At 48.4% G+C, this 12,040-nt stretch overlaps 1 protein-coding gene across 1 annotated transcript in view; it reads left to right on the forward strand.

Moving 5' to 3' along the window:
* Window positions 1–1,680: 1,680 nt before the first annotated feature.
* The window catches only part of LOC124232434 (aldehyde oxidase 2-like), a 20,150-nt gene continuing 9,790 nt past the window's right edge, over window positions 1,681–12,040 (forward strand). Inside the window, exons 1-5 of the mRNA XM_046649406.1 lie at window positions 1,681–1,777; window positions 4,358–4,447; window positions 6,791–6,871; window positions 8,628–8,772; window positions 10,056–10,148. Of these exons, the coding sequence (XP_046505362.1) occupies window positions 8,631–8,772; window positions 10,056–10,148 (235 nt within the window). The 5' untranslated portion in view covers window positions 1,681–1,777; window positions 4,358–4,447; window positions 6,791–6,871; window positions 8,628–8,630. The remainder of the gene's footprint in view (window positions 1,778–4,357; window positions 4,448–6,790; window positions 6,872–8,627; window positions 8,773–10,055; window positions 10,149–12,040) is intronic.

A 12,040-nucleotide genomic window follows, 5' to 3' on the forward strand; every position in this document is an offset into this window, starting at 1 on the left:
GTTGTAACAAAGCACCACAAACTGGGTGGGTTAAAACAACAGGAATTTCTTCTTTCACGGTTCTGGAGGCGACAAGTCTGAAATCAAGGTGTCAGCAGGGCCGTGCTCCTGCAGAAGGCTCTGGAGGAGGAGTCTCCCTTGCCTCTTTCGAGTCCTGGGGGTTGACAACTCTCCTGGCATTCCTTGACTCGTAGATTCATCACTCCCATCTCTGCCTCCATCTTCTCACGGCCTCCCCTCTGTGTGTCTGAGTCCAAATTTCCCTCCTCTTCTAAGGACTCCAGTCACCGGATTAGGGCGCACCCAATGCAGTATGACCTCAGTTTAACTTGAGTACATCTGCAAAGACCCTATTTCCAAATGAGGTCACATTCACAGGAGACACAGGTTAGGACCTCAACAAGTCTTTTGGGGGGACACGGTTTAACCTATAACAGAGCCCTCCACATATTGAAAGGATCCTTTAAAATTTGCAATGGGTTACTACCGCGTGGGGTCTTTAGTAACTTAACAGGGTATTTGTTTAAATGCAGACCCCTGGTCCTTCTTCAGTTCTCTTGATTTAAGTTACTAACAGGGAGTTCACAGACATATCCCCTTTGCAGGATCAATAGACATCATTTTCAGGCGTCAACAATCCCTAAACCAGTCACCTGTTGGATACACAGATTCTTAGACTGAGGACTGGAGGCTGAGCACAGACACACTCTCTGAATCTGCCAGTTGCTGGTGGATTTCCTCCACTCCTCTCCATTACAGAAAATCAGATCAAGTCATCGAAATCTTCCCCTCCTTAGGGCCTTCCACTCTGTGAGGTCCTCCAACAGCTCCTCGCCCCTCGAGTGTGGCCAAGCCTCCCCTACTTCACGAGGCAGTCAGGGAAGTCCAACAGACGTCCTGCTGGCCAGTCTCCTCTCGACCCGCGATTCCTCTGCACTGTTCCACATCTGCGCCTTGCTTGTGCTGCTCTGTGAACCCCGAACGCTCTCCCCTGCTTTCCACCCACCCAGTGCTTGCTCATCCTTCAAGCCCAGGCTCACCCATTGCTTGCTCATCCTTCAAGCCCTGGCTTCCTTGTGAGGCCTCCTTGGACGAACTCTACTCCACACAGAGCCTGCTCCACCCCACCCCCACACCTTCGTCCTTGGAAACCTGAGCTTCTCAAACTGCCCTGCAGTGGGATTACCTGCACACTTCTTAAACAAAGATTCCTGGGCCCACCCCTGGAGGTTTTGATGCAGGAGAATTGGAGAAGGGCCAGCGATCTGCATTTTAAACAAATACCCCCAGGAAATTCTGACGCAGTGACCCAAAAGCCACTGAGGAGCACTTCTAACAAGTAGTCCAAGGCAGATCCTTCGCTCCTCTGGTGTCTGAGAAATGGCCTAGAGTTTCCTGTCTTAGGATCCCTGTATCTTACACGCTGTCTGAAATATAGGTGCCGTCAATAGACATGTGTTGAATGAATGAACAAATTAATCGATGGATGCAAGTGGGTTCACCAGATGGACCGTCATCTTCTTTAGGACAGAATAAAACTGGAGTTGAGGTGGTAGGAAGGATAATAGTCTAAGAAGAGGAAAAAAGCACTGAACGGTCTGGCAGGTATTTAAATACTCTCAAAAAAAAGACAAAACCACCTGCGTCTGTTTTAACTTCCCAAAGAAACCAGTAGAAATACAGCCCACTGATACCCATCCTTCTTCTCCGGTTAGGCAACCTTTGCCGCTGCACTGGGTATCGGCCAATTCTCGAGAGTGGAAGGACCTTCTGTGCGGTGAGTAGGTGATTGTGGAGACACCCTAAAGAGCAAGAATGACGGTGACAGCAGGTCAAGGCTGGGAATACAGGAGTTGAGTGTTTTAGGCCATCTAAACAGACTATAAGGGAGACCAAGGGAGTTAGCTCCAACTGACTCACGGGAGTTTGAGCTGTTCATTGAGAAGGGGGTGAACATGACACCCTGATGTCCCACCACACAGGGAAGTCAGGGGATCTAACCAGCCACCCAGATGTCTTCCATGACTCACTGAGCGAGGCTTCAGGACAGGACAGGTACTAGGGCTCCAGCAAACCCAAGGAGACAGTAAAGGGTAGAGTTTGCTTTGGGGAAGCAAGGTTTGTTCCAAGAATCCAGACCAGTTGGGAAAGTGTGAGCTGATACAAAGGAAGAACACGCAGAGTGGCATCCAAAATTCACCCCAGATATAAGAGCACAGGGAGTTTCCTCTACAGGAGGGGAGACCTCACTGGGCTGCTGTGAAGAGCAAACGAGAAGTCATGGGCAAAGCATGTAGCAAAGTCTTGCTTGGCACTTAATAAGAACTCAACAGTTCCTACTGTTGTTGAGGATGCTGTTGACGCCATGAAGAGTCCTTCACAGGAGACCACACATGCTCATCTGAGGGCAGGACGGATGTGGGCAGTACCACCCTCAGACCCAAGCAAGGGGAGCCCCACACTTTAGAGGGCCCCTCACAAGTCCTCCTCCAGCCTTTCTCAGAAGGCCATGGGGCCAAGGTGACTTGTTCACCTGGAGCCCTCATCTCTTTTCTAGACAGCGCTCCAGGTATGGTCTTCCCGAGCCCATCTTCCTAGGGCGGATCGTAACAGACAGTGTGTCCACCCCTAGGTCAAAGGGTGCACAACGACTGGCTGTTTTGGAGGTAACGGAAGAGCTGAGACATGCAGGCTGGGGTGCTCACATGGTGTTTGAGACCCCTCTCAGCCCAAAAGAGAGCCGGGAGGGAAGAGAAGGGCAGCAGAGGGGCTCCATCTGTACTCTTGCCCCAGCTCCACAAATAGTGGAGGTAGACCCGGAAATGGACCAGCAGGAGTGTCCTGCTCCCCAGAGCCAGGCCGGTGCAGGCGTGTCCCAGACTCCCGCTGCCACACGGGGGAGCCAAATGCCACACGGGGGAGCCAAAGGTACCGAGCTGAGAAACAAAACATTCAGCTGATAAACCCATGAAATTGCTGGGGTAAATGGAAAAGCACTTGTGAAATATAAATAAAGGAAGTCAAAGGAATCCTCTCTCCATCTGGAATGTGGATGTCACCAGCTTTCTAGGCACAGACTCTGGGGATAAAGGCAAAAGTGTGGTGGGAGACCCAGCTTCCAGCCAGCAGTCCCCAGTTCCTTACTGGTCAAGGAGCTAGCCCGGTGGGAACCCCCAAGGCTCATATCCACCAGGCCCAGAGAAGACTTGCTCTTTTCTGTTGTCACTGACTCAGGGCCCATCCTGGAAGCTCTCAGACCTTCCAGGAAGGGAGCAAGCGCTGCTTGCTGGTCCCAGCCGGTTTTGCTTCTCGGACAGAATTAAGATCTGGGCAGAGACAGAGAAGTGGGGTGTCTGGAAGAAAGTATTTTATTAGGCGAAATAACTTGAGGAACAAGATACAAGAGGTAAGTGTGGAGGAATCGAGAAATGAAAAAGCTGGCAACTGACGCCTGCTTTAAAATCCTGATTGTCCGGTCAGTCCCCGTCAACCGCGAGCAGATCCCAAAGGTCGGGGACATCTCGTTCCCAAAAAGATTTTCTTTTTTTTCTCTCAATTTTCCTTTTTCTTTTCTTTTTCTCTTTCTTTTTTTAAGGTCCTTATATGACTGATAGCATTCAGTGTTGTGGATGTCACATATGCTAGAGAATGGATAAACTGTCATTCCCCTAAGAAGTATCTTCTCAGTTAATTCTACCGCTAGGAATTCACCTAAGAAAAACTTCAGCGAGGTCCACAAAACCGTACACATAGTGAACGGAAATGTTCATTATAATGTTATTTATAGTTGTAAAGTGTAGGGGAAAACCTAAGAATATGTCAATAGCAAGTTTTACAAATATGTTCTGAAATAACCGGAAGATGGACTTTACGCAATCAGCAAAGTTATATTTTAAAGAGATTTTAATGATGTGGAAAAAGACTCACAATATAAATTAAAAATAGGCAGATAAATGAACAAAACAAAAGCAAATAGACAAAAAGGCAAAATAAAACTATATTGCACTATAAGCATAGTACAAATATATATTATGTCCAAATATTATCAGTGGCCCAGGGTCATGACAGTTTGTCTTTTATGCTTCTCTACATTCTATGCTATTGTCTTAAATTATATGTTATATTATACTTTATATTTTTGTATATATTTTATATCATTTTATATATTCTATATGTATAATTTTGTTTTTGAAAAAATAAAGCAAAAGAAGAAAGACCTCTGATTATCTCTGTTCCAACAGAAACCAGCAAAAGTGACTAAAACCGTCTGGAGTCTCTTTTAAGTTGCCAACCTTTCAAGCACACACCCAGCCACCTATTTAAAAGTGTTTCATCTCAAAACATTTCCCCTCCCTAGGAGTCAAGTGGCTGTCAGCAGAAAGGAAGAGGAAAATGCTGCTTGGACCAGGGAGAAAATGCCGCTTCCTCGCTTGGCGGGGAAAGTGACGTGAGTCCTGGGTTCTGTCCTCTCCCTGAGCGTGTGGCTCCGAGCCACCCGGCGCCCACACTGTGCTGCTGGGTTTGGGGGCCCCTTCTCTGCTTTGCTGACAGGGTCCAGGCTGCCTGCAGGAACCAGCACTTCCCACGGGAGCTGGGAAAGGGGCGAGGTACAGCCCCGCTGAAGCCCAGGCCGAACAACAGAACAAAATCCGCTCAGGCAGGAGACAAAAGACCTCCCCAGCTAGGACGAGTCCCGTGCTCGGAGGAAACGGGTTCCTGTGCCTGGCCCCACCCTGTCACTGTGTCTCCATCGTAGAGAGAGGGCACTGCAGCCTCAGGAAGGCTGAGAGCCAGCCCAAAGCACGTGGCGAGTTCACGGCCCCACCGCTGGGAGTCCAGCCTGAAACATTGCAGTGCCTGGCTTTGCTCTCTCAGAGGGGCTTGTTTCCAAAAAAGACCCACTGCCAAGTTCTTAAAGGAATCACTTAGAGAAGCGGGAAGACAGGACAGAACAGAGTCGGCTCCCTGTGGACCAGGAGATCCGAGGGAACAGGGCTGGCCTCCGAGGGAACAGCCAGCGTCTCCCTCCTGGATCTGGCTCTCTCCCTCAGGCCTACCTCGTTCTGTTCTCAGCCTCCCACTGTCACCTTATTTTGGTTTGAAGATGGCGTGCAACAGAACAGAAGGGTGTTGCCAAGGAAAGTGGGCTGTGCCCCGCCGACCCCCACCCCGGCCATTCCAGAGAGGATGAGCACCTTAGAGGGATGAACACATGCTAAAGTCTGCTTCTGGGTTTTGTGGCCTCAGGAATTCATCATGGCAATGACTGTGCTCTGGGGACCACCTGAATTACTTTAACCAAACCCAGAAGAACATGATATTTAAACTGGAATGTGCCCCGATATTCATTTATAAAGAGAAACACAATTATAAAGTGGATCTTACTATCCCTGAGCCTCATGTCCTTTCCCCATAAGAAACCACACATGGAGGCCACAATAGAATGAGAAGGTTGATGGTGAGTGTGGATGCAGAGCAGCCGGGTCATCTTGAGGGTCGCATCACAGAAGCCTCCACTCCCTGACCAGGGAGGACCTGCTGGCTGGCAGGTGTCTGCCCCCAGACTCCCCTTTCTCTTTCAGCTATGTCAACACCTTGCACTGGGTAACTGCTAAGTCTGGGCCCACCACCTGTTCAGGGGAACTTTTAATTCTTCCGCTCTGACTCATTATGTTTGTTTCACATTTTAATTCTCAGACAGAATCTCATTTCTAGGTTTTAGAGAAACACCACATTATTGTTTGCAGGTACCGCCTACACTTCTAATTCCAGCTAACACAGAATTTAATCATTCGGGTGTTGGCCTGTGATGCTCAATCTGGGGTCCTGCTGAGAACCTTTACAGGAACAATTGCAAGTTTTCCTTCTGGAACCTGGGACAATAGACAGAGGGGGTGGGCAAATGTCAGGCCATTTCACCTAATTGTCACAATTACCCTTCAAAATGGGCATTATTTCCTGTTAACCTCCAGAAAGCTTGAGTCCTTCCCCCAGGAAAGGGCAGAGTCAGGGCAGAGCTGAGAATGAACCGATCTGTCTGCCCCGACAGCCACCAGGCTCTGCTCCCTGTCGCAGGCCTGGTCCTGCATCCCACAGTTCTCTCCCAACGGATCTCTGCAGGGATGCGTTCTGGGAATAAGCGTCTTGAAAGCTAAAACAGCTGTGATTCAGGCAGGAGCAGCCGGGGTAACTTCTCATGGCGCTTGAGTCTCCCAGTCTGTAAATGGAGATGATAATTTACTTTCTTTGTACAATTGTTATGAGGATTAAATACATTATTAATGCACATAAAGGCATTTGGAAGGTAAGCTCACCTCACACTCCACTTATCCTTAATAAATGCTAACTATTGTTCAATTAGTGGGGCACGTGTGTGTTTACACATGAGCATGTATGTTTAGTCATTTTTACCTAAACTACAGGACTTATCAGAGCTTTTAGCATTTTGAATCTTGACTTGACAGATGAGAGGATGGTAGCTGGGGTACAGTGGAGAGGATTTCCCAAGCTTGTTTGACCTCTGGTAGTTTTTCATAAACTGTCTTGGTGTTTCACAAGATAATGTTTGAAATATTTCACAGAATATCCTTTTTTTTAGTGTCATATTAGCGGCAAATCCATATTTCTCTAACAAAAAAGTCCTATTTAGAACAATTTGGTTTGAATTGTTTCCCTGCACAAGGAGAGTAGGAGGGTTAGTACTGTGTTCATTTTGCCTAATTAAAGAATTGCGACGCCGTTTCCAGTCGAACTGGGCTGACACACCCATCTTCTTCTGCCTTTACAAAAGATTTGCACAGAGTTGTTTGCGAAAGACGAGTTCCAGCCCTTGGAGCCTACCCAGGAGCTCATATTTCCCCCAGAACTCTTGGTAAGATGAGTCGGGTGTTTTATGTGCCTGTTTGAATGTCACTGGTTGTTAACCCAGTTTTCTAAAACAACCCTCTCCTTCCTGTGAAATTGTCGAACTGTGGACATGTTCGATCAGCTCCAGCTGCCCGTCCCTGCCCGGCTCCCCGGCCTGGCTCAGGCCGCACGCGCGGGCCTCAGCTCAGGCTATTTTTCAAACGATATCATCGTTCCTCCCGTCACTGTCCTCTACACTGCGTCCCTGCTGACTGTCCCCAGCGAGGCAGCCTTGCTCAGCTTCTGCGTTGGTCTTTCCAGCTGCTCTAGTACGTTGACCCCAAGCAGCACTTCCAGGCCCCCCATCCCTCACTCTTCCCTCTATCGGCATCTCTGTCTTTCCTCTGGGGCATCCAGGGAGCCCATTCTGTAAAATACCTACTTCTGAAGGGGTTCAGATGTGTTCGTTTATTCATTCAACAAATATTTATTCATTCAGCACTGTGCCAGGCACTGTTCTAGGTACTGAATGTGCAGCAGGGAACAAAACTAACAAAAAGACCTGCCCTCGAGGAGTTTGTAACCTGCTGGGAGAGACAGACGATAAGCAAGATGATAGACAAGAGATATACAGTGTGTTAGCAAGTGAGAAGGAGAAAAAATAAAACAGAGACGGGAGATAGGATGCTGGGAGTTGCAACTTGAAATATTCCAGCCAGAAAAGACTTCTCTGAGAAGGTAACATTTGAGGAAAGTCCTGAAGGAGGTGAGGGGCTGGCCACAGAGATCCGTGGAGGAAGAGCAATCCAGGCAGTGGGCCCAGCAAGGGCAGAGGTGCGAAGGGTGGGAGAGCCGGAGGTCCTAGAGGTCAGAAAGCCGCGGGGGGCGGGGACCCTGCTGGACTTAGGGCTTTCATTCCGCGTGAGATGACAGCTATCAGAGAGGCTGGTCAGAGGAGGAATATGCTCCTATTAACGTTGCAGTGGGATCTGGGGTGTTCTGGCTGCTGGGATGGGAACAGCCTTGGGAGGGGCGAGGGAAGGAGCAGGGATCCCAGGTCCAGGAAGACCCCAGAGGAGGAGGGCGTTTTTCCTTCTGGGGGTCCTTTTCCGGGGCTTGGAAGAGGATGGGATATGAGGAGCTCGGCTTGGGACATGTTAAATTTGAGATGCCTATTACACAGCTAAGAGGAGACGTTGAGTCCTCATTCAGATATATGAATTCCGATTTCAGAGGAAAAGTCCAGGCTGAAGATATTAATTTAGAACCATTAATATAATTATGAATTATGTGTGAGGAAGATTGGCCCTGAGCTAACATCTGTGCCAATCTTCCTCTATTTTATGTGGGATGCCACCACAGCACGACCTGATGAGTGGGGCTAGGTCCACGCCTGGGATCCGAAGCTGCAAACTCTGGGCCGCCAAAGCAGAGTGTGCGAACTTAAGCACTATGCCACCAGGCTGGCTTCTAATTATGATTTTTAAAGCCATGATACTAAATTATGTTAAATTGTTCCATACTGAAGGGTCAGTGACAGGTGCCAGCTTATATTGTCATTTGTCTCCAAAGAGCTACACGTTAACCAGTCTTAAGCTAACGGAGTAAACATCTAATTATGGAATCCAGGCATAGCCAATGGGTGTAGTGAGTATCTGTTAGGTCAAGTGGACCCCAGGAGCCCTGAAATTTCTCTAGAGGAACATACCTTCACCTGGGCTCTTAATAGCCCAGGAAGACAGGTGTGCACACGGACACACACAGTTGTCATTTGCCCTTAGAGAATGGCGGAGAACCCAGAAAAGCGAACGCTGACCTTTCATGGAGAGAGGGTTACCTGGATCTCCCCCGGGACCCTCAAGGATCTCCTGGAGCTGAAAGTGAAACACCCCGACGCCCCTCTCATCCTGGGCAACACCTCACTGGGTGAGTGACGACAACGGTTCTCAGGCCACACCAACGGCGAGCTGGACCTCCCGTCCTCCTCTGCTCTCAGTCTACAAAAGCTATTGTTTAAGGACAAAAACCTCATCTTTGCAGCAAAAAGACTATAACAATACATTATAAAAGTAGACTATTACATTATATATGATATACAATTATGATTATATATAATAAGTTGTATGTGTTATAGTAACAATATAGAATTGTGATACAACATTATTATGTTATAATATAATAAAATTGGCCTCCAAAGTTGGATGTCCATATGCCCTGGCAGTGTGCAGGGTGACCCCTTGAGGTGTGGGGAAAAAGTATTAGAGGTTTTTAAATAATTTATCTTGTCCCTTTTTATTTTGTGTTTGTTAAATAGTGAGTAGATACAATAGAATTTTATATAATACATGTGGATATATTAACAGTGCACACCTAGTTATCACTCCCACCCAGTTTAAGAACGAGAACTTTGGGGCTGGCCCGGTGGCGCAGCGGTTATGTTTGCACATCCCGCTTTGGTGGCCTGGGGTTCGCTGGTTCGGATCCTGGGTGTGGACATGGCACTGCTTGGCACACCATGCTGTGGTAGGCGTCCCACATATAAAGTAGAGGAAGATGGGCACAGATGTTAGCTCAGGGCTAATCTTCCTCAAAAAAAAAAAAGAATGAGAACTTCGCCAAGAACTTTGAAGGCCCATGGTCCATCCCAAACCACATCCCCTTCCCTTCCCTTCCCTTCCTCTCAGAGGCTCTCGTTAGCTGAACATGGTGGTCAGTCTCTTCCATATTTTTACAATTTTGCCATATACATTTGTACCCCTAACCAATTTGTCAATTAGTTTTGTGTATTTTTGAACTCACATAAATAGACTGGCATGATATTACTCTTCCACAATTTGCTTTGTTCATTCAACATTCTTGACCAAAGATTCGCCCATATTGTCGCCTGCAGCTGTGCTGGATTCCACTGCGTGGCTACGGCATGATCTGCCTGTCCATTCTACTTCGAAGGACATGTTTTTTCAGGAATCTCTCATCCATTTTACTTCCTATTTGCATACACTTGTAGTGAGTGTATAAATACATGTCCTGGGAGAGCATGCTCTGCAAATTCACTTGGCAGGGTGTATGGCCACTGCTTTCACATCTATTCACATTTATTGTCAATTTTTAAAATTAGTATCTGAATATTTTTTATGAGAAACTTTCAATGCCAATAAAAGGCATTTTGCCTTTCCTAACTGTCTCTAAAATATATATTTACTTTCCAGGACCTGCAAAGAAATCTCAAGGACATTTTCACCCAGTTCTCCTCTCTCCTGCTAGGATTTCTGAGCTGAGTATGGTGTCCACAACAAGCAAGGGTGAGTTCCTGGTGTTCTCAGTAAGATATCAGTGAACCGGTCCCTGCACTGAACTTACACTTGCCAAATAGCGCGGACCTCTGTCCATCTCGTACCTTTGTCTTGTCTGGCCTGTTTCCCCTCTTCATCGTTTTTCCGATGTGATGCTGCATCCCCACCATGAACCTTTACTATCGAAAACTTTGCCCAGAAGATGAGGTATTCAGATGATATCACTCAAGACCTTGCAGTCACCTGCAGGATTCTTGCCTATAAAATGCCATGGTGACCTAGAGACAACGAATTTGCAGTGTCACTTTGACGGGAAGACAGCGCCAGAGAACTGGTGCTAGCCATTGGTTGAGCGGTCAATTCCAGGGAGGGAGGATGTCTCCAGGGGGACAGTAGAAGTATTATCTGGCACTTGAATGCTACTTGTCTCTTAGGGACAGTGACAAGGGGCAAAATGGGACAAAGACCTACCCGGGCAAGCACCCCCCAGTCATTTACAACATCCGTAAGGGCCCACTCTGTGCAGATACCACATAGGCAAGGCAGCACTCATGAAGTAGGAAGGAAACGTGCAAGACTCTTTCTTCGAGAAGCACAGCAAAGTCTTTGACAAAAAGAACCACATTATGGCGCTTTCCTCATCCCAAGAGCTCCCAGCACGTAAGGACTGTCTGTGCGCGTGATGCTCAGTCAACGACCGACAAATGACGTGACAGGAAACCCGAGTGAACACCTGGGTGAGGAACGCGAATTTGGGGCGCAGTGGAAACAATGACTTCCTCAACTTAACCAACACGGAGGTTGACCGAACTGAAGGCTTTAGTCCAGACTGAACGGGAGGCTACCAAGCGTTTGTGGGGGTCAGTGGGGGACAGGACAGCAGACCTGCCTGGGCCATATCACTGCCATCCAGGAGTCCGACCTTCCTGGCCGCTGACCACCATCAGCCAAACTCAGTGCTGCAGACAGCAAGCCAGCCCCTCCCTGCTCCCGGCTCCTATCTGGAGGGCAGGGGCCCTCCTGGTTTTGCCCAGCACCCGGCCTCGCAGCATCAGCCTCGGGACGATTCAGGTAGCACTTCTGAATGCCGCTCCGACAGTGAGGGAATGTGCTCAGATTGACTGAAATCTTAGCGATGGCAGAGGGAGAGGGGACAGCGATCGGGTGACTGGGGGCGGGGACAAGCAGTTCAAGCAGCAGGTTAGGACAGGAAGCCCTTTCCTCTTCTCCAGCCCAGGCACGGTCTCGCCCGTGGTCTCCAGACGTCTCTTTGGCACCACAAGCCTGTCCTCAAGCAAATCTCAAATAAAAGAAGTCAGTGAAAAAAGCTGCTCTGTTGGAAGGAGAGGAGAGACTTTCCTCCATCCCCCCGTCACTGAGCCCCCACATCTGCCCCTGAGAGGGCCCTTCAGGGCACAATTCAAAACCCTCAGCATGGCCCCAATCCTTCCTTTTTACAAACCAGGAAGCTGAGACGCTAAAGGAAAGTGGACTTGCCCAAGGTCCCCAAACAGCTGGCGCTCAGGTCGGCAAACCCCACATCTCCCACTTCCGTTCAGAACTCTTTCCGTTACTGCCATGCTCTGAGCCCCGGCCTGCCCCATACCTGTCCAACTGGCTGTTTGAATGGACTGTTTGGACTCTGGAGGCAAAGTAGAGACAACTTCTGAAATCTGAGGAAACAATGCACCTTCCTGGGACCTCTTAAAATTACAGTGTGAGGGGCCGACCCTGTGGCATAGTGGTTAAATTCTGTGCACTCCACTTCAGCAGCCCAGGTTCGTGGGTTCGGATCCCGAGTATAGACCTACACCACTCATCAGCCATGCTGTGGTGGCATCCCATGTATAAAATAGAGGAAGATTGGCACAGATGTTAGCTCAGGGCAAATCTTCCTCAAG

The sequence above is a fragment of the Equus quagga genome, unplaced genomic scaffold (genome assembly GCF_021613505.1).
Source record: "Equus quagga isolate Etosha38 unplaced genomic scaffold, UCLA_HA_Equagga_1.0 HiC_scaffold_603_RagTag, whole genome shotgun sequence".
In the NCBI taxonomy this organism is placed as follows: Eukaryota; Metazoa; Chordata; class Mammalia; order Perissodactyla; family Equidae; genus Equus; species Equus quagga.